This window comes from Dendrobium catenatum, unplaced genomic scaffold, assembly GCF_001605985.2.
Source record: "Dendrobium catenatum unplaced genomic scaffold, ASM160598v2 fragScaff_scaffold_1132, whole genome shotgun sequence".
Taxonomy (NCBI): domain Eukaryota; kingdom Viridiplantae; phylum Streptophyta; class Magnoliopsida; order Asparagales; family Orchidaceae; genus Dendrobium; species Dendrobium catenatum.
The window spans coordinates 1,048,127-1,071,898 of NW_021319594.1; the positions used below are offsets into that span (position 1 = coordinate 1,048,127).

The 23,772-nt window shown below is 34.2% G+C and overlaps 1 protein-coding gene across 1 annotated transcript; it reads right to left on the reverse strand.

The window, feature by feature from the left end:
• Positions 1-905: 905 nt before the first annotated feature.
• LOC110111035 (diaminopimelate decarboxylase 1, chloroplastic) lies at positions 906-21,548 on the reverse strand. Its single transcript, XM_020842726.2, has 8 exons — positions 20,968-21,548; positions 17,202-17,376; positions 16,092-16,241; positions 11,352-11,513; positions 2,958-3,143; positions 2,179-2,301; positions 2,009-2,098; positions 906-1,165 (listed from the first exon to the last, which is right to left on the reverse strand). Exons 1-8 carry the CDS (start codon positions 21,474-21,476, stop codon positions 1,088-1,090), a joined length of 1,473 nt encoding a protein of 490 aa, XP_020698385.1. The 5' UTR covers positions 21,477-21,548; the 3' UTR covers positions 906-1,087.
• Positions 21,549-23,772: the final 2,224 nt, after the last annotated feature.

Here is a 23,772-nt window from a genome sequence, read left to right on the forward strand (position 1 = left end):
CACGAGGCCTAGCCTAGTTGAAAATGATTCCACTAGAATTTGAGTCGGTTACAAAGGGCTGACTCGCCTCCGAGGGCGATCAGGTTACAAATAATAGCTTGTCAATTGAAGTCTGGGTGTCAGGTGATGGTCTGGCAGAACTTCGGGCCTTTGATGATGATCTGGCGAAGGCGAGGGCTTCTGGTGAAGGCGAGGGCCTCTGGCGAATGTGAGGGCCTCTGGCGAAGGTGAGGGCCTTTGGTGGTGATCCAGCGAAGCTCTGGCAGTTGTCCGGCGAGGCTCCGGCAGTGGTCCGGCGAGGTTCCGGCAGTGGTCCGGCGACGCTCCGACGGTGGTCCGACGAAGTTTCATCGGTGGTCGAGGATGAGCTTCTTCCTTCTCCTTCTCTTCTTCTTCTTCTCTTGCATGGATCCTCCCTTATGAAGAATGATGGCTCTATTTATAATTTTTCTAGAGTGGCATAGCTTGTAAATATGTGTGAGATCATGGGCGAATAAGGAGTGGTTGAATGGACGGCCGATATCGAATCCTACAATCATGCACCGTTCGTTGGACATTTGAAAGCCTTAGGGATGTCGGAATTTGGCGATCTTGGGCTCGTTGGATTCATCTCGTCGAGCCGTTCGATTCGAGTATAAGCTCGTTAAAATCAAAAGACCGTTTGGTAACTCAAATTATGATTCGAACCTTCCAACAGCACTTCGAGTCTTCGATTTAGACTCATTTGGGCTCGGATCGAGTTGAATTTGGTTTCGTTGGATTCGTATTTCCAAGACGCTCAGTTTGACTATAAGCTTGCTGAAATCGGAGTTCGGGTGTACCCGGATTTAATTTCTGAAGTTTCCGGATTGGGTTTTGCATCGAGATTCGTGCCCGATCAAGATAATTTTTGAGAATATATCAAATGAGATGTAAGAAGTTCTACTGAAATTTAAGATGATTGATCTACAATAACTATTCAAACATAAAAATGGCCAAATAATCAGTTCAATTTTTTTCTGAAATAACAGACTACTAAAGCATCATCCTTGCAATCCTCTGCCCATTGTAGCAGTAATTTTATCTTGATGATGAAGATATATATAGACTACAGGCCATCAAAGAACTTTATGAAGTCATCGAAGGTCTCACCATGCCTAATCTTTACTAAAGATCCATTGTCAACCTGCAACGTTTAACATCAACAGAATACTGTAAATAAGTTGAGAAACATTTGTAGAAGAGATAGCAACAGTATTGCAGCAGATCGGAAAAGAACTGTAATAATGATCACTCATGTATCCAAAAGAAAAAAAAAAAAAAGAGAAAAGTTAGTTGGTAATAGGGGTGTAAGTGAGCCGAGTTCGATCCGACAGTCTGACTGACGAGCCAAGCTCGATAAGACCACTACTCGTCTACTCGACTCGACTCGTCTCATTTCCACCTTTAGTTGGCAATAGATTGAAAGGATTAGCTAATTAATTGTGTTTCTTATTTGCTTAATATCAATATTTCCAACTGTTTGTTATGCGTTTATAATTTCAAGTCAACTTTGATTTTTAGTTATTCATTATATCTCTTTCTATGAGAAAACTGTTGTTAGCGTTCAAATGTTCTGTTCAAAATGCATGAAGAAGGTGATAAAATTGGGTTCACAAGTAAAAGGTATAAGTTCAGTTTATTATTGATTTATCAAAGGTATAGTTATAATAACCGGCAATGTCAATCGAGTTGAAATCATTCAAAAAATGTAAATTTTAGAAAATCGGCCATTTTTGTAAGTACTGGTTCATCAAAAGGAAGAGAAAAATAAAGAGAAGAAAGATTCAGATTCAATTATGCAATAGCAATGTGATGTCTGCTATGTTATCAAAGAAGAAGATTGTAGCTTTTGTGATTTTGTTTGACAAAATGACTATTTTCATAAAGATTTTTTAATGGAATTTGATTTGATTGTTAGATTAAAAAGATGAAACCAAAAGTTAAAAAAAAAAGGAAAAAAGAGAGTTAAAATAAAACAAATTCTTACCCAATATTCCGGAGGCCTCATTTTCAAGTTGTAAGTTGAAGCCATGCTCATACAATATGCACCGGCATCATGAACGACCAATCCAGCTCCCTGTGATTTCCAAGTTCTGTTGGCATAGTGTAAAAGAGAAATAAGGCCTAACTACACAAGAAAAACAAGATGAATCGTACCTTAGCTGGTGTATGAAGTTCTCTGTCCTTTCCTAAGAAATCTGCAGACTCACATACAGGTCCCACAACATCAAAAGTAGAAATCTTAGCATCAGGAGAAGGCGGAGAAACAAGCTCAATGTGCTGCAGAAAAAAAAAAAAAAAAAAAAACTAGTTAATCGCTTCTTCACTCAAACAATGAGAGAAAATTTTCATTTCAGAAAGCAATTATTGTGAAATAAAAAGAATAAATCTCCTACTACTGAAAAGTACCAGCACAATTAAAACAAATAAAATATGAGCGGCAATCCCAAGCGCATACGGGCGGCAATCATAACTTTTCAAACCGCCCCTAGCTACCAAATTGGCTTAGGTTAGAATGCCGTAATTTTGTGCTGGTTTTCCTTGATTGATTGGTGCAGATTTCCCTTAATGATTGAGCCTTCAAACTTCCATATCAGCATCATCTAGCAATTCTGCCATATAAGAGGTGGTAGCTATTCGACACCTAAAATTCCACACGTAAAAAGCTAGCAAAAAACTAACCAGACTCTACAACAATGTCCATTCTCTTTAATCTTCAATATATATTCATGGATCAAAACGTCTGCTCCTGCATATAGGGGGGCCAATGATAGCTTCCTAGAGGCAATTTGCTAATGAAACAAGCACAAACATAAATATAACTTCACCCATCCCTATCTCTAGGAAAAATCACATGGTACACACTTATATAACAAACACTACAAACAAGTAGCCAACATTTTAAAATAAGCAATTTTTACGTATAATAATCATACCTGGTATGCTCCATACAGACTCGGACGTATGAGCTCTGCCATGCTGCCATCAATAACTACAAAATTTTTTGTACCATTTGTCTTAACTCCAGTTACTCGATTAACAAAACAGCAAGTATTGGCAATGAGTGACCTTCCAGGTTCAATAATAAGATTCAAATCACGAGAATGAACTAGCTCACGCACCTGAAGGAATCATTAAAAAAAATGTGATACATACGCATAAATAACAGAAATGTAGCTTCCATCCTAAATAGATTCAAATTATCACTCATAGTAGCATTTCCTCGTACACATTGTACAAAAAGAGATTTGCAAAAAAGGTTAACATCAAGCAACATTTTTTTTCTGTAGATCATGATGCAATACCTCATTCGTGATTAGCTATGATTTGCATTATCAAAGCATGTCAAAAATTATATACAAAGTCAAGAAAATAGAAGCTCCGCAACTCCATCAGCAACGTTTTGTGCATCAAATCAAGTCGATATTCACATGCAAACAAACAATAAAAAAAGCGTAACCGTCGTTTACATATCACATATTTTTAAATCATTTTCAGTGGCCTCAAATCAGGAATAGAAATCACTAATCTTACTCATAGTTCCCTTAAAGACTATTTCTAAGTAACTGCATGCAGTAGACTCTCACTTGCAAAAGTTTTTAGAGAAAATTCTTGACCTTCGTTACTTTTAAAAATCCTTTGAAAAACTTTTATTCTTTTTTGTCCCATCAAACTAAATTTTCAAATTCTATAAAATATACTAATACCAAAATTACCTGTTACCTTCCTCCTTCATGTATGGCATATGATCTTACTGCAAATAAACAGTTCCAATTCCCCCCCTCACAATCTCACACAATATAGTTATTGTCTAAAAGTGCTTGATCGTGACTTCCTCATCGTCACTTATTAGTGTCATAAAAACTAAAAATAGTTTTCTAATAATTAGATGCCGGTGGGCAAAAAAAAACATAAAAAATTCAATATGATCACTAATAAACAAACAAATTTTCTGATAATAATATTGTTGCGTCCAAGAGTATTCGCGGCGGTAGAGAAATATAAAGTTTATCGTCTTAGCGTTGTACGAAAATCTGGCACTCAATCAGATAAAAGAGAGGGTCTAGCATTTATGAGACACCAAGATTTTTATGTGGAAATCCCCTGAAGAGGGGGAAAAAACACGGGGCCTAGCCCAGTTTGAATAATTCCACTAGTATTGCAGTCGATTACAAATGAGGCCCTTCCTTGGGAGAAGGCCTTAGCTTGATGTACATTTTATAGAGTACATTACATGATATGAATACAAAGAATCACTATTGACATGTTCGTTTGGTCGGGAGGACCGTAGTCGGCGGGCGACGGAGGTCGGAGGGCTTGTAGTCGGTGGGCAACGTAAGTCAGGAGGACTGTAGTCGGCGGGCGACAGAGGTTGGAAAGACTGTAGTCGGCGGGCGACATAAGTCAGGAGGACCGTAGTTGGCGGGCGACAAAGGTCGAAAGAACTGTATTCGGTGGGCGACATAAGTCAGGAGGACCGTAGTCGGCGGGCGACTGAGGTCGGAAAGACTGTAGTCTGACGACGAAGATCAGAAGGACAGCGTCAGGTAGAAGTCCAACAATGTAAAGAAATCCATCTTCGCGTAGACGTCCAGCGAAGTCCGATAACCGGTAAAAGTCCGGCGTCAGGTAGAAACTTGGCGAAAGAGTGAAGGTCCGACGTCGGGTAGAAGTCCGACGTCTGTTGGTGGCAAAGGAGAACTCCGGGTTCACTTGGGCGGAGTTTCGACGTCAGGAGGGAACTCTGTTGCCAATTGGGAAGAATTTCAGCATCACGTGGAAGTTAGGCAGAATTTCTGCATTCTCCCGAATATCACGCAGAATCCCGGCGTGTTCGGGCGGCAGGACGAACTCCGACGGTGGTCAGGAGGAGAGGATTCTCCCTTTCCTCTTTTTCTTCTTCTTTCCTTCTTCTTCTCTCTCTTCACTTCCCTCCCCTTTGTGTAGAATGAGGGCTCTACTTATAGTTTTTCTGGAGTGGCATAGCTCGTAAATAGGTGTGAGATCATGGGCGAATAGGGAGTAGTTTGAATGGACGGCAGATATCTTCGATCGTGCACCGTTCGTTGGACATTTAGAGGCCTTAATGATGTCGGAATTCGGCGATCTTGGGCTTGTTGGATTCGTCTCGTCGAGCCGCTCGATTCGAGTATAAGCTCGTTAAAATCGGAGACCGTTTGGTAACTCAAATTGCGGTTTGAACCTTCCAACAGCGCTTCGGGTAATTGATTCGTACTCATTTGGGCTCGGATTGGGTTGATCTTGGTGTCGTTGGGTTCGTATTTCCGAGACGTTCAGTTTGACTATAAGCTCGCTGTTGACCTCTCTTTTGAACAAACACTCAAAGGGTCTAAATAGGCTAGGTTGACCAAGTCAAACTTTGACTTGGTCAACCCAAGCCTTAATGGGTCATATTGACCCATTAAACCCACTTAGAGCCCAATTTGAATTCAAATCAATCCAACCCTTTTTGTGGCTCAATCTTTTGATCTCATTGACCTAATTGACTGATTTGACCAAGTCAAATGTTGACTTGGTCAAATCAAGTCATTAATAGGTCATTATCACCTATTTAGAGCAAATTTAATGCTCATTCAATGCTCTAATTAACTCCCTTCATTTTGAATTCAAAACCACGGTCTAATTTGATTAATTTCCCTCCTATTTGATGTTAGATTAAATCCCCACCGTTGATGATAGGGTTAGGCTCTTTAAATACCAAAAATTTACCTTTTTTTTGGACTTTTTGGCTCTTTCTCCCGATCCAAGCCCCCAAACCCTCTGAGATTTCGTGTGAGCACTCTTGGAGAGTTTCCCCATCTTCCCCGACCAGATCCCGGCGTCCTAGGCCCACCGGCGGCAAGAACTCCGGCGAAACCGAGCCCCACGTCCCTTCCGGGCTGATTTCCGCTCGATCCAAGGAGAACCAGGGTTTGACGTCAACTAGAGAAATACTCCTGCAGTTTCAACGAAATCCAACGAGCCCAAGAACGCAAAAATCCGACGGTTAGATCTCTCAAAACCTCTTAGAATAGGTCACATAGTTTCGGGTTAAATAGCTTTTCGAAAAGCTGATTATTTTCCAAACGGATTTTTCCCCATGATTTCTGTTCATGTATAGGACTTGTGTTTAAAATTTCGTGAAGTTTCGTCGAGTATTTTGAGAGAACGAGGCATTTTTCTATTCTAGGGTTTTGGTTCGCTTCTTTGAAGATCAACGGCTGTAATCTTGTAATTCGGTGTTTGGACCGAACAGCGGATCCTACCCTCTGCCTATGTGGATAAGTGGGTCAATCATTGGCGTGAACAGCGGGTCCAATCCCGTCGCGCCAAGTGTCGCATGCTGAATATTCTGAATTTGAAATTAATTTTTAAATAGTTTTTAAACTACTTTTCTTTTTAAAATCATAATAAATTCAATTTTTACCCAAAAAACACGTATAATACCTTGTTTTTCTCGTTTTCTCGACCCCTATAAATTTAAAACTATTTTTATTTAAAAATAATTATTATATTTTGAATTATTTTAAAAACAATAAAATTCCTAATTTTCTTATTATTTAAATTATTTTCTTTTTGTATAGTTATTATTATACTATTATTTTAATTATAATTATTTATAATAATCATTATTTCAATCTTTTATTATTGTTATTTTAATTATTATTATTATTATTATCTTTTATTATTACTTTAAAAGAAACTATTTTCATTATTATAATTATTATTAATATCGTTATTATTATTATTACCATTATTATTATTATTATTATATTTTAAATTTTTTTTGAAATTTCAAAAGTTTTGATTATTTTAATTTAATTCTTACTTTATAATTATTTTTTTCATAAAGATATTATTATTTTAAAACATTTTTTTATTATCTTTTATTGCGTTTTAAACTTCCAAAAATCATAACTTTCTCGTTTTAAATTCGTCTTCGATGCACAATACCTTGTTTTGATCGTATTTGAATTCTTCATTATTTGGGATCATCCTTATTTCAAAATATTAGGTATATCTGTAATTATTTTGAAAACATCAAACCCACTATTTTAAAAATACCCTATTATTATATTTAAACTTGTAAAATTCATATATTTTCCGTTTCAAATCGGATTTTGACGTATAACCCCTTGAATTTTTCAGAAAAATGTGTACTTTCATATAAAAATAGTTTCATGCAGCAATTTTACTATTCTTGACAGATTTATGTTTTACCCTATGGTTTGATTCTTTTAATATTATTTAAATTAACTATTATACTAATTATTTTTAAACTACAAATTATTTTCAAACTATTTTGAAACCTCGATCGAGTGGCCAATGAATCTCTCTTATACCTATGTATATACAAATATGATATATTTTAAATTATTGTATTTTCCAAAATATACATAAATATGTATTTATAAAGTATTTTAAAATTACTTTGAAACTATTATTATTTTAAATCCTAATTTTTGAGAGATTCACTTCCATGAAATTTTAAATATAGCTTCTATGCATGAAGAGCAAATCATGGGGGAGTGGATTAGTGGATAGTTGAGTACCAATCATTCACTAACTCCGTCATAAGTTTTATTTACTTTTTGTTCGTCGTAGATTGCATGTGTAGGTTGCACCACGAGCACTTAGTTTAGGCTCTCCTAGATTTAAGCACATTGTGTGTTTACTGCTTTTATATGTTTCCATGCATTATTACCTTGAGGACAAAAACTCCATTCAAACCCATATAACGTAATGACACGTTAAGGACAAAAATTAAGGACTCGTCTAGCGAACTTAGAAGTTTTCTAGGGGATAGGATAGACCCCGGATTGACATGAAAACTTCAAAACTTAAACTTAGTGACATCTCAGAATTTTCTAGGAATTTTTAGGAGTCTTTAGACCCCTTAATTAACCAACCCTAGTTAATCTGCTAAATAAGGCCCCGAGATCTTCTAAAAATTACAATAAATACATTTTAGGTCAGGCCCCGAGATCTTCTAAAACTAATGACGGGGTTAGTGAATGATTGGAACTCAACAATCCACTAATCCACTCCCCCATGATTTGCTCTTCATGCATAGAAGCTATGTTTAAATTTTCATGAAAGTGAATCTCTCAAAAATTAGGATTTAAAATAATAGTAGTTTCAAAGTAATTTTAAAATACTTTATAAATACATATTTATGTAGATTTTGTAAAATACAATAATTTAAAATAGATCATATTTGTATCTAGCATAGGTATAGGAGAGATTCACTGGCCACTCGATCGAGGTTTCAAAATAATTTGAAAATAATTTGTAGTTTAAAAATAATTAGTATAATAGTTAATTTAAATAATATTAAAATAATCAAACCATAGGGTAAAATAGAAATCTGCTAAGAATAGTAAAATTGTTGCATGAAACTATTTTTATATGAAAGTACACATTTTTCTGAAAAATTCAAGGGGTTATACGTCAAAATCCGATTTGAAACGAAAAAGATATGAATTTTACAAGTTTAAATATAATAATAGGGTATTTTTAAAATAGTGGGTTTGCTGTTTTCAAAATAATTACAGATATACCTAATATTTTGAAACAAGGATGATCCCAAATCATACAGAATTCAAATACGATCAAAACAAGGTATTGTGCGTCGAAGACGGATTTAAAACGAGAAAGTTATAATTTTTGGAAGTTTAAAACGCAATAAAAGCTAATAAAAAAAGTTTTAAAAAAATAGTATCTTTATGAAAAAAATAATTATAAAGTAAGAATTAAATTAAAATAATCAAAACTTCTGAAATTTCAAAATATTTTTAAAATATAATAATAATAACGATATTAACAATAATTATAATAATGAAAATAGTTTCTTTTAAAGTAATAATAAAAGATAATAATAATAATAATATTAATAATAATTAAAATAATAGTAACAAAAGTTTGAAATAATGATTATTATAAATAATTATAATTAAAATAATATTATAATAATAACTATACAAAAAGAAAACAATTTAAATAATAAGAAAATTAGGAATTTTACTATTTTTAAAATAATTCAAAATATAATAATTATTTTTAAATGAAAATTGTTTTAAATTAAAGGGGCCGAGAAGACGAGCAAAACGAGGTATTATACGTATTTTTTGGGTAAAAATTGAATTTATTATGATTTTACAAAGAAAAGTAGTTTAAAATTATTTAAAAATCAATTTCAAATTCAGAATATTCAGCATGCGACACTTGGCGCGACGGGATTGGACCCGCTGTTCATGCCAATGATTGAGACACTTATCCACATAGGCAGAGGGTAGGATCCGCTGTTCGGTTCAAACACTGAACGGCAAGATTACAGCCGTGCAGTTCAAAGAACCGAACTAAAACCCTAGAATAGAAAAATGCCTCGTTCTCTCAAAATGCTCCACGAAACTTCGCGAAATTTTAAACACAAGTCCTATACATGAACATAAATCATGGGGAAAAATCCGTTTGGAAAATAATCAGCTTTTCGAAAAGCTATTTAACCCGAAACTATGTGACCTATTCTAAGGGTTTTTGAGAGATCTAACCGTCGGATTTTCGCGTTATTGGACTCGTTGGATTCGTTGAAACTGCAGGAGTATTTCTCTAGTTGACGTCAAACCCTGGTTCTCCTTGGATCAAGCGGAAATAAGCCCGGAAGGGAGGTGGGGCTCGATTTCGCCGGAGTTCTCGCCGCCGGCGGGCCTAGGACGCTGGGATCTGGTCGGGGAAGATGGTGAAACTCTCCAAGAGTGCTCACACGAAATCTCAGAGGGTTTGGGGGCTTGGATCGGGAGAAAGAGCCAAAAAGTCCAAAAAAAAGGGTAAATTTTTTGTATTTAAAGAGCCTAACCCTATCATCAACAGTGGGGATTTAAGCTAACATCAAATAGGAGGGAAATTAATCAGATTAGGCCGTGGTTTTGAATTCAAAACGAAGGGAGTTAATTAGAGCATTGAATGGGCATTAAATTGGCTCTAAATAGGTGATAATGACCTATTAATGACTTGATTTGACCAAGTCAACATTTGACTTGGTCAAATAAGTTAATTAGGTCAATGAGATCAAAGGATTGAGCCATGGATTGATTTGAATTCAAATTGGGCTCTAAATGGGCTTAATGGGTCAATATGACCCATTAAGGCTTGGGTTGACCAAGTCAAAGTTTGACTTGGTCAACCTAACCTATTTAGACCCTTTGAGTGTTTGGTCAAAAGAGAGGTCAACACTCGCTGGAATCGGAGTTCGGGTGCTCCCGGAATTAATTTTTGAAGTTTCCAACTAGCTTTTGCCTTGAGATTCGTGCCCGATCAAGCTAATTTGTGATGCCGTAACAAATATGCTGTTAAAAATGACTAGATTAAAAAAGAACAAAAATAAAGGAAACAAATGGGTTCCTAGTAAAACTAATATAAAGTTTACCAAATGCACATCTTTTGAAATTTTTGTTGTTTGGTTGGAAGAAAAGCAAATTTGGAGTAAAATTGCAATACATTTAAAATTCCCTGTCTGGTTCATTTAATCTTATTGAAATTCACTCAATTTGAGAGAATTCCAAATATTACACTTGTGTGAAGTATCAATGGCCACTACCACCAACATTGCCCTCCAACGCCACACATCATTAGTCGCAAGCCATTTCTCTCTGCCGCCCTCTTTAGTTGATAGTCACCTGCCTCAAGCCAACACCCACGACAACCGTCGGCCACCCTCCGTCAATTTCGTCGGCGGCCACCATGCCCACACCGCCTTTGGTGTCGCCATCCATTACTGGTTGTTATTTACCTAACACCTCACTATCGTCATCAGGTTTTACACAATAAATTTTACACCATTACTCTCCGTTCCTTTTTAGCTAAACAAATAGTCCCTAAATGACCTTACATGAAATCCCCTTAAAAGATATCTTGATGCTATTCCAATCTCTTTCAACCTCAGGAAAAATTTTAGAAATTTCATAGAAAATTACCTCAAACTAGGAAATGCACAAGCATAATTTAGCCAACTTTATTATTATAAGGAGCCAACATTGCCATTGCACCTCAATTGCAAGGTCTGGTATGTAAAGTCGATGGTTTTGAAAAGTCAAGCATCATTTAAAAAAGCACATCGATTAAAATATCCCTTGAGTAAATTTCATCAACTTTCTTAACTAGTAAGACCTCGCAATTCGTATCTGCTAAATTTTATCATATTCTTTAATAATACATTAAGGGGAGTAATCAATTTACAATAAATTTTTTCTGCGTTCTTTAACTTTAAAAAATACATCCGCATAAAATATTAGGAAATCATGGTAAAGACAAGAAGCAGAAGCGGTTCTTACAGTGTTGATGAGATCCAATGGTGTTGGAAGAATGGCACCTGCATGATAGTAATCTATACCTAAACCACCTCCAATGTTTAAGAATTCGACTTCAAAACCTTGAGATCGAATTTCATCAATGTAATTGACCATCAGGATAGCAGCATCTCTGAATATATCAACCTATGAAAAAATAGGAAAAAAGAAATCAACAATATATTCATGAATAGCAAAGATTCAACTTCAATTTCTAAATGAGAATTTACAGTAAGCCTTAGGGAATCAGCTGAGTTTTTAAAGAGCCACTTCTCGTCCTGTCTCTTGTTGTAATTTAACAGCAATTTAAGCAAAACGTGGAATTTCGGATATTTTCTAAAAAGAATGTTAAATAAAAAATTTCTTGCGATGACAAAAGGTTCACTATATGCAAGCACTGTAAAAATGGATAGAAGACTAATAGTATCTTATCAGATTAGCAGATAGTCACCCATATAAAACAAGGCATAATATCTTGGTAAAACAGCAGCTAGTCATCCATATAAAGAATCTTGACAGTAAATAATGGCCATGAAGGATCTGCATAAGACATTAAAGATGATTATCTAATATTCAGCAGAAATGACTGGCAAAGAAAGAAGCCGTCCAAATAGGGGAGGAAAAGCCGATGACCATGATAATGAGTAGGATAATGATGATTTTGATAAGGTCAACACAATATTTAAAGCTTCCTACAAATTAATGAAGGAAATCTAACCAGCCATTAGGTAATTTAAATTGCTAATAAAATTGCATATTACTAATCCAACATCATAAGATCCTCCATAAAAAGAAGCTCTTAGAGTTGTAGAAAATACATATTGCAGTGATTTTTTATCGGCGTATTATTAAAACTAAAGTTAGAGAGGTTTTAAAGAAAATTAAGTGTGGAAAAGCTGTTGGACCTGATGATATTCCAATAGAGGCATGGAAATGCTTAGGAGATGAAGGAAGGCTTGCTAAACTTTTTAGGAGGATTTACATACATACCACTTTATTTTATACTATTTACATATCTAACACTCAAAACTTTAATATTACATTCCTACCACTCATATAAAAATTTAATATCAAATATATCACTCCTATATTTCATTCTTACCACGCATACCACCATATAAATTTTAATATTTCATTCCATGCACCCACATTTATTCTATGGGTGGTAGGCATGTAATATTAAAGTTTTAGGACTTAGATATTTAAATAGCATGAAATAAAGTGGCATGAATGTAAATCCCCCAACTTTGTAAAATTATTTTGAAGACTACAAAGATGTCAAATAAGTGGAGAACTAGTGTGTTAATTCTTTTTTTTTCAAGAATAAAGGTGATATGTAAAATTGTACAAATTATATAGGAATTAAGTTAATGTGTCATACTTTAAAACAATGGGAGAGAATTATGGAGCATAGATTACGCCGTGATACTAATATTTCTCAAAATCAATATGGATTCATGCCGGGTGGGTCTATTCTGGAACCTATACATTTATTGAGAGATTTGATGGAGAAGTATAGAAAGAATAAGGAGAATCTTCATATGATATTTATTGATTTAGAGAAAGCATTTGATAAAGTTCCAACTTCCAAGAGAAGTGCTATGGAGAGTTCTAGAAAAGAAAGGGGTTAATAATGCTTATATTCAAGTAATTAAGGATATTTATGCAAGAGTTGTTACTTGTGTTCAAAGACAAGGGGATTTGACCAATATTTTCCTATTTTTGTTAGATTACATCAAGGATTAGATTTAAACCCATATCTTTTGCTTTAGTCATAGATGTTCTCACTAGACAGTTGCAAGCGATTGTACCCTAGGTCCCTAGTGTATGTTTTTTGTTGATGATATTCTTCTTGTTGATAAAACTAGAGAGAGTTGAAGGTAGACTTGAATTATGGAGGTCAACCTTAGAGTCTAAAGGTTTTCATTTGTGTAGATCTAAAATCGAATATATAGTGTAATTTTAGTAGTAATAGATCTAATGAGGGGACCGTGACTTTGAGCGATCAAGTCATTAATAAAAGTACACATTTTAGATACCTTTGATCTATTGTTTAAAGTGATGGTGAAATAAATGGGAATATTATTAGTAGAATTCAAGTTGAATGGTTGAATTGGAGGAATACATTGGGCTTGTTATGTGATAGAAAAGTTCCCTCAAACTTATGGGAAAATTCTATAAGATGGTGGTGAAACCTGCAATGTTTTATGGTGCATAATGTTAGCCATTAAAAGAGAAGTTGAATATTAAGTTGAGTGTTTTAGAGATGAGGATGCTCAGATGAATGAGTGGCTTCACTCTTAGAGACAGGATATGAAATGAGCATATACGTGAAAAGGTTGGAATAGCTCTTGTGGAAGATAAGATTAGAGAGAGTCACCTTAAATGGTTTGGTCCCTTAAAACGGCGACCTTCCCATGACCCGGTTAGGAAAGTAGATGTATTGGATTTGGTTTATATTAAAAAAGGTAGAGATAGACCTACAAAGATCTGGTTAGAAAAATATTAGAAGTAACATTTCTTTATTAGAATTAAATGAGAATTTGACTCTTAATAGAAGACAATCGAGAAAAATGATTCATGTAGTTAACCCCATATAGTGGGATAAAGGCTTCATGTTGTTGTTGTTGTTATCCATGTGAAGCAAGGTGAATTTCAATGGGCAAAGATGTATTGTGACAACAAACCAATTCAACTTGGCCTCAAAGTTCTTAACCCGCAATCTCTTGCGTCCACCTTCAGCTTCTCGGCATCAGCATCAACTTGAGGGAAATCATCACCTCCAATGATTCAAAGTCCAAGAATAGCTTCTCAAACCTCTCGTTAAAATCATCATGCATGATTCCTGATCAAATGGGGAAGGTTTGGGCCAGCAATAAAATAAATTCTAACTATATTACCTCTTCAAAGCATGTTAGCTAAGGCCCAAATCCTCTTTCAAATCCAAAGCGTTGTAGAATATATTTTACAAAATAGAGAAATTACGTGGAGTGATAGATCAAAAATGACCTCAATCCTATCCTAGCAAATTAGCTTATGGATTTCAATTAAGAGAGAGCGGTCAAAGATTATGAGCGATCAGGACAAGTTGCATAAATGATGAAGGAAATCAAAATCCTCAATTGGATCAAAAATTCATGATTCCCATCATGGCGAAGATGGATAATGTTAGAGGGGAAAAAAAAGCAATCATACTCTCAAAATACACATGAACGAAAGAGTGAAAATGCTAAAAAATAATTGCATGAAACGATGAACTGCTACAAGGATAAAAATTATTTTGATTCATTGTGAAGCGAAGAAAAATGCATAAAACCCGAACAAACAAAACTAAGGGTCAGGTAATGCTAAGTTGTTCCATGCAACAGTGCCCTGAGCAAACTTCATCAAGAAGTTAAGAACGACGCTATGGTAAGATAACCATTATTTTCACCAACTTCAAATTGCTGTCAACTTGAGGTCCTATTAAAATTAACTTTCCTTTGTCCGATCCAACCTATGTAGATTTAAGGGGCATCACGTCCATCAATTGATCACGGAATCTCATTTAAGGTGAGCTTCAATTGATATTATGGATGCACTACTTATTTCTCATTTTCAAGCCATCTATAAAAAGCAACATTGGTGTCATGAGAAGTAGCTCCCATAATCATTTTAAGCACATATTGCATGTTGCTCACTTTCAAATCATCCATAGAAGATGATTACATGCATCTCGTTCAAATGATATGAAAAGTGTTTTGTACCTTGTCCGAATTACATGAAAAGCGCTAAGAGGTAAAGTGCCCAACATCCATGGCGGTAGGTGTCATTTGGGATTTCACCCAAGCAACACAAGTCAATAAAAAACAAACAATTTCACTTTATATATATATATATATATATATATATATATATATATAACTATGGTGAGGAAAAAAAATTTAGTGTAAAAATTATAATCATTGAACTAACTTAAAATAACCAGTAAATTCAAACAATGTTCCATTTCAAATTCTAAAACCTTACTAAATAGTTTTCAAAAAAAAAATCTAAAAACGTGTTTAACCACTAAAGTGTATAGCATGCGTGGATAAATCTAGCATAGAGGATTATATATTCCATATTCACTATCATCCATGCTTTCTTCATTATTTAATTTGTAGCCCCTCTAGCTCTACCACTTATCTCTTTAGAGGCTCAAACTCATCCTTGAGATTTATTAATCTAAAACTTGAGCGCTTGCAAAGATTGCTCTAGCTTCGTTTATATTGAAAGTCCTTATTTTTTAATAATGAGAAAGTTTCTAGCACCCAGCATCCCCTTAAAAAAAATAATTCATTTATATCTTATTTAATAAAATGAGGAAGAAGAAATTACATACAAAAAATAATTAATCAACATGATGCTGGTGTGCAGGAAGTGGTGATTCTAAATAACCAAAGAGAAGAATGGTTGAAATGATTCTAAAAAATTACACTTCTTGCAGCCGTCGGATTCCTTAACATAAGGAAAAATTAATATATCTTCACAAACAGTGGTTAAAAAGGTTTCATTAATAATTGATCAAGAAACAAATAACTAATTAAAATAATGCTGTTGAGGTGGTGAAATAGACAAAAATTGGAGAATAATCAAAATTATTATCAGTATCATAATTACATGCTTAACACAATACAAATTCCATCGAACCATACTGAGATGATGGTATTTCAAAGATAAATGAAAAGTACATAGTGCACTTACTTTAGTAATAGTTGATCCCAAGTGGCAATGAGCCCCAACAAGTTTGAGTTCATTTGGATAAGATTTTATAGTGTCTAGGAACCATTGCAACTTCTCATTTCTGATGCCAAACTTGGAATTCTTGTTGCCTGTTGCTACATAAGGATGCACCTAATAAAAACGAAAGAAAATAAGAAATCAAGTTTGACCCAAAAAAACTGTTGAATCATTCAACCAAAAGGTAAAGTTCTAGTTACCACTCAAGAAAATTGGCTTGTACAAAGATTTTCCGAAAAATACAAGATTAGCATTCCAAAAAAAAAGTGGAGGTCATTGAAAAGCATCTTCATAATGTTGACATAACCCAACAACTTGACAAGAAAGTTAGCTTAATTTGTAGGACTCTCCATTATATTTGTTATTTGAAAATCCAAAGATATTTATATATTGTGTTTATAAGATGCCATGTCAGGATTGACCCTCATGTAAATACTAAACATAAAGAAATAGGTGATTGGAAACAAGTAATCACACTTTTTTAATGAACCATAAGCTCGAAAATGAGTGATGTAACAAGTCGATCCCATCCTAGGTAAGTGAAAATCAGAGCAAACAGAGTTTAAACTATAAAGAATCCATTAATCAGTATAGTTATCAAATTGAGTAGCTGCAAAACACTTCCTAAGTTCAACTTCTAGGACTTATCATAACAAGTTAGTAAACATAAATTAGCAATGGCATTCAGCAAAAAAAAAAAGAACTACTGAGCATTTGTCTTGAAAATGGTTGCATTCAAACGAAGATGCAAGTTTTGAATTTTTGAGTGAGTTGGCATAACCAAATGAGGGCAAAATTGATTTATAAGGTCTCATTTGCATCAAGTTAAGAAAAACAAACATAAGAAAATTTAGCATAGACAAACATTAGTTATAAATAGGAAGATGGTCGTGCAAATATTGCACATGGAATTTCTTTAACAAACAGAAATGAAATTACACAAGTTGCTGACTCTAATTTACTGAAGTTGTAAGATTTTCAATTCTTTGATTGCACAAACAAAACAAGATAGCAAATAAATCAACTTCTAAGAGCTCCCTATGTGTCAACATATCAAACATAACAGCATATTACCTGAGGGTCTACATCCGGATTTATTCTAAGCAAAACTCGAATCTTCTTCCCTACCACTCTTGCTGCGGTAACAATATTCTCCAGGTCAAACTCGCTATCAATATTCACAAACACACCTTCCTTCGCAGCCAAAACAAGATCCTCCACCAACTTCCCGTTTCCATTAAATACACATCTGACCTTCAAATACCCAAGCAAATAAAAAAAACATGAATACATGGATAACATCCCCACTCACATGCTATTGTTAAATGACATATTTATATAAAACTCATTGGACTTTCCATTTTTAAAGAAAAAGTGCATTAATTTCTAAACGATCAAACACGGAAAATAATTTACTCTATTTTCATACAGAAAAAATAACTAACGATCCATATAGCATTCTTAGAGTTCTCTTTAAATTTGACAGTGCTACTAGAGTTTGACAAACGTTCAGACACAAGGTGGTTTGATCAAATATTTTCCTATTTCAATTTGATTACATCAAGGATAAGCCTTAAGCCCATTTCTTTTTGCTATAGTCATGGATGGTCTCACTAGACATTTGCAAGAGGATGTACCCTGTATGTTTTGTGCTTATGATATTCTTATTGCTGATCAGACTAGAGAGGGAGTTGAAGGTAAACTTGAATTATGGAGGTCAACCTCAGAGTTTAAAGGCTTTTGTTTGAGTGGATCTAAAACGGAATATATGGAGTGTAATTTAAGTAATAATAGTTCTTGTGGGGGGATTGTGACTTTGGATGATTAAGTCATTATTAAGAGTACATGTTTTAAATATATTGAGTCTATGTTTAGATTGATGGTGAAATAGATGAAGATATTATTAGTAGAATTCAAGATGGATGGTTGAAGTGGAGGAATGCATCGGGCTTGTTGTGTGATAGAAATCTTAAGGGAAAATTCTATAAGATGGTGGTTAGACCTGCAATGCTTTATAGTGCAGAATATTGGTCATTAAAAGAGAACCATAATATAAAGTGTTGAAGAGAAGAAGATGCTCAGGTGGATGAGTGGCATTACTCTTAGAGATAGGATACGATATGAGCATATACGTGAAAAGGTTGGAGTAGCTACAGTGGAAGATAAGATAAGAGAGAGTAGCCTTACATGGTTTAGTCACATAAAATGGTAGCCTTCCGATGACCCGATTAGGAAAATAAATATATTAGATTTTACTAGTTTTAAGAAAGGTTGAGGTAGACCTAAAAAGATTTGGTTATAAAATATTATAAATGATGTTTCTTTATTATATTTAAATGATAATTTAACTTTTAACATGGCACAATGGAGAAAAAGGATTTATGTTGCCTACCCCACGTTGTGGGATAAAGGCTTGAGGTTGTTGTTGTTGTAGTACTAGACTTTATAACAAACTTTACGTCATGATCAGCCCCGAATGCTCGAATTAACGAGTGCAAAAAAGGCAATTGGGAAAATATTTAAAATTTTTGTTTACTAATAACAATTTATTTCCAATATTTCAAAAGAGCTACTAAAACTCTAAATTTTGCTTTAAATATATATAAAAATATTGAAAACAAATACCTCTATAGTGTAGCGTCACATCTACAGCAAATGTTTTCTCTTCTTCCACTCATTTAATTTCTCTAGATAATACATGTGTATATTCATTAAAAGATAGAAGTTATACCGCAGCTTAGTGAATACACCATATCTCCAATAATACAGCAACACCCAATTATTTTGAAATAATATACATATTTGTCTTAAGTACAAAATAAAATAAGATCATTTGAAATAATCTTTAATCGCAGAGTTTAGAAGGAGAAAAAGATGGAAAGAAGATAGAAGAACTAGGCATGGCTCAACCACCACTACAACAGTATCGAGGAGTATTTCGGCGAGTTCAAGGGTTGCGCCTCCTCCACGGGAACGCAAGCATGCTTTCATCTTGAAGGAAGAAGTCCCACCTATCAGTGTTTATTTGTACCATCACCCCAAAATCCAAAACAAAAAGATTGAGAGATTAATCAAGGAGATGATCGAGGCAGGGATCGTTCGAACAAGTGTCATTTCATTTTCTAATCCACTGCTATTAGCCCAGTGCTTTAGCGACAGTTTCTTTTGTTCCACCTTGAGAACAAGGTGGTTCTTTGAGAAGGGAGTATTGATGGACCAGCGGCTGAGCCATTGGGCCCCACTAGGGTGGCAATGGGCAAGAAGAGATAGGAAAAATGCAGAGTTTAGAAGGAGAAAAGATGGAAATAAGATAGAAGAACTAGACATGGCTCAACCACCACTACAACAATATCGAGGAGTATTCCGGCCAGTTCAAGGGTTGCGCCTCCTCCACGGGAACGCAAGCATGCTATCATCTTGAAGGAAGAAGTCCCACCTATCAGTGTTTGTTTGTACCATCACCCCAAAATCCAAAACAAAAAGATTGAGAGATTAATCAAGGAGATGATCGAGGCAGGGATCGTTCGAACAAGTGTCATTCCATTTTCTAATCCACTGCTATTAGCCTAGTGCTTTAGCGACATTTTCTTTTGTTCCACCTTGAGAACAAGGTGGTTCTTTGAGAAGGCAGTATTGATGGATCAGCGGCTGAGCCGTTGGGCCCCACTAGGGTGGCAATGGGCAAGAAGAGATAGAAAAATTTGTTTAGGAAAGTTTTTATTACGATTGGAAGAGAATTAATTATGGAAAGAAATCTAATTTGAATTTCAAATCTGAAAGGGAATCATTTAGGGAAAGCCCATGAGAGTTAATATGCATTATATAAGAAGGAATCAAAGGAAAATTGTTTAAGTTTTAATTATAATTATGAGAGAACTGATTAGGAAAATATATCTAATTTGAATTCAAATCTGAGAGAGAATTATTTAGGGAAAGTGCATTAATTTGGGAGGAAATCAGGATAGCCCATTTAAGGCAAACTATGGGGTAATTTCAAATTTTCCTTGATTTTGTTGGAATTAGTTTTGCTTAGGTTGAGTGGGCTCTAGCCGACCAAGAGATTTGGGAAAGCCGAATCTTCCTCTCTAATTAAAGACGTGCACAATAGAAGTGACGCCACATAAGAAATATATTTATTTCCAATGCTTATTTATTTTCATAAAAAAAAAATTCAAAATTTTAATGGCTCTTTCAATATATTGGAAAAACATTATTATTAGAAAATAAAAATGTCAAGTATTCGTCTAATTGTCTATTCATGTCTCGTTAATTTGAGCCTACAGGCTGGATCTTGACAGCATAAAGACTATGGGAAGCCACTTTAAGTAGGATTTAAGAGAGATTTAAGGGACTTGCAAATCCCATATGAAATATAACCTAGATTTAGTTGGATTTCACATATCTTAGCTCAACTTTATAGATTATCATGTCTTGCTAGGATTGAGATTTACAAATTTTATTTTACATCCATTTACTTGCTCTCTTAAATATATTGAATAATTTGATCATCAATCAAACAGTTCAAAGATTTGGTTTAATTTATGAATGAAGCAACCAAACAGTTTGACAATCAGAAGTTACTAACCTAAAACCTGTATAATCCTAATTGAATAGGATTTATCAAATTCTTTTTTCACTGCATCTTATTTTCAACTAAGTGGGATATTAGTAGCATTGTTAGAATTTTCAGAAAGACCAGGATTAGCTATCCTTATATCTGAAATTAAATAAATTACTGCTTTTTTCTACAATTCACAAAACTTCAGAGTGGTCCATACAAACAACCCAATCCAAAGTCATTGGAAGTTTCCGTTAAGCAGAGCATTTCGAAACTATTGACCTGGTAGGATCGAAGCCAGCACGAAGTGCGAGTCGGAGCTCATTCGCACTGACAAGCACTGCGCCACAACCCAGTTCCCGTAAGTGTTCAAGAATCTTGAGATTATTGTTGGCCTTGACGGCATACCCGACGATCGAACTCAGCCCTTCAAGAGCCTCTCGATACGCTTCGAAGTTGCGAGTGATCTGAGCCTTGCTGTAGAGATAGAAGGGGCGACGCTCGACCGCTTCCATTGCGTCCTGCACGCGGACGCCATCGCAGCATAGGTAACCCTCCGGCGATCTCGTGAAGGATCCAATGGCGGCACCGGAAGTGGATGAGAGAGGTGAAGTATGGGAGGACGTTTCGGAGAGAACAGCGCGAGGGATTATGGTTAGTGCTGTTGTTGTTGATTTTGAGAGGAGATGAAAGGAGAAGGAGGAGGGCGAGGCGGAGTGGGGGGAGGTGCGGAAGTGGACGGGAAACTTTGCATTGGTGGGTGGATGCGACAGTAAATGGGCGGCTGACATTTTAGGGTTTGGATTGTGGTAGTAGAGGAAGAGGAAGAAAAGGACGGCTTATTTCATATAAGCTGAGCTTTGCTAACATGTTTTTCCTTGAATATGCCACTAGTTTTTTATTATATTAAATTTTAGGTTGATTTACATAAATATCATTTTATTTTATGTTCTTTACATCTTAACATCTAAAATTTTAATATTACATTATTATCACTCATATAAAATTTTAATATCAAATATGTCACTCGTATAATTTATTCTTACCACTTATACCACCCTATAAACTTTAATATTTCATTACATTCACTCATATTTATTCTATGGGAGATAGACATAATATTTAAATCTTAAGTGTTATATATATAAGGAAGAGAGTGAAAGGGAAAGGAAGATGAGAGAGAATAGAGAAAAAGTAGATTATGGGGCATTTTCGTCCATTGATTTCGTTCAGAGATTTATTATAATCATAGTAAGTAACACATATCTCATTTTAGTTTTCAATAATATTGAGTTTGATGGATTTATTTTCTCCTTAATTGATAAAAAAAATTCTCTTGATTTATCAATTTTTTATCGTTATATTTTTTGTAATCGATTTTTTATCGTGTTACTTATTTTACATGATAAATATGAATATTATGGACATTTTGATTGTAATACCATCACATTTTATTATGTGAAAAATAAAATTATGATTTTATGAAGTTATAGTATATTATATATATTTTATTGTATATTATATGTTTGAGCATTTTGTTACATTTCATATATGATATTGCATTGTTTGGTGATAATTATATGATTGATTTGAAATAAGTAGGGCATTTGTATAAGCAAGTAGGACTGGTTGTTAATATTATAATATGGGTTGACTGTTATAATATAATACTTTGTCTGTGTAGGAGAGTGGGCTGACAGGCTTCCCTTTAAAGCTGATTTGAGATTTTATCCCTATTGTAGCCTGTAATAGATTACAAATTACACCAATGAATAAAGGTGACGACTCTTGATGATTATTTAAAGCCACGCATAATAATAATAATAATAATAATTATTATTATTATTATTATTATAAATGAAATATAATATTAATGATATAATGATGTGGTGAATATAAATGAAAGGATGAAAATAACACTAAAGCATGTATATATTGATAGTATTGATAAAAAAGAATTATAATGTCTATATATGACATTGATAGACATGATAGCATAAGAATGGATATGTGTACTTATTATATACCCGATAAGATAGATAAGACTGATGGCATCGACATTGACACTTGTAAACTTATGATTCATTTATAGACTCACACATGATTTAAGTATTCATGAGTTACTTTTTATTGTATATATTTACTCTTATAATGCTTTTATTATCCTATTGATATGAATACTAATTATTATTGCTAATTATTGATACATTTATAGTCTCGTATAGATTATGATTTACAAATTTAAGTGGAATGATTATTGCTTTATATTATTGATCATATTGGAATGTATTAGTGGTGATTAATCATTGATGAGATTGAAATGAGCATGCATATTGACTGAAATGAGCATGCATATTGACTCTTCTTGCCTTGAGTTGAAAGCTTTAGTGAGTTTTGATTATTGCTATGTTTTTAGCTCATTAAGTTATTTTAATAATTTTAGGTTAGGGAAGGAGTTGATACTAGTTGGAGTGATGCAAAAATCCTCAAGTTTCTTTTGATTTTGTTTGTAGTTTTTTTTTTTTAATTATTTTGTTGTAAAAAATTTATGGCAGAGTATTGATTGTACTTATCGCATAGCCAGTGTAAATAAAATTTGGGTAGATGAATACAATAAAATATTATGGTGTATATATTATTAGTTACTTTTACTTGATATATATAGATTTATATTAATAATTTATAGAAACTCTGATAAATAATTAAAAATATTAAAATAGATAATTCTTCCATATTTGATTATGGGGCGTGACATTTGGTTGGGAGCAACTCTAACTGTTGCCAGAATTGGATGTTCATGTTGACATCCTAAGCACGATTATCATCCATCATTGCTATGCACATCCATGATAACCATGCTAACAATTGTTTTCTCAATGTTCTATGTAGATATGAAATATTTCATTTAAGTGAGTTTCAAATTCTATATGTAATTCTAAGCTAGTCTTCCACCCTTGGTGTAAGATCAGTCGTAACTTCAAAGAAAGAATACATTTCACCTTAGATTCAAGATATACATATCATTTGCCTTCTCCCAAAGGTTCAATGTATACTAAAGTGATTCAATTCAATATCATCGAGTAATAC

Coding starts and splice junctions, on each gene's coding strand:
- LOC110111035 (XM_020842726.2), bottom strand. CDS start 21,476: ATGTCAGCCGCCCATTTACTGTCGCATCCACCCACCAATGCAAAGTTT. Junction 17,377..20,967: donor GCTGGCTTCGATCCTACCAG/GTCAATAGTTTC, acceptor TTTGAAGGTCAG/ATGTGTATTTAATGGAAACG. Junction 11,514..16,091: donor TGGGATCAACTATTACTAAA/GTAAGTGCACTA, acceptor ATTTTTTCATAG/GTTGATATATTCAGAGATGC.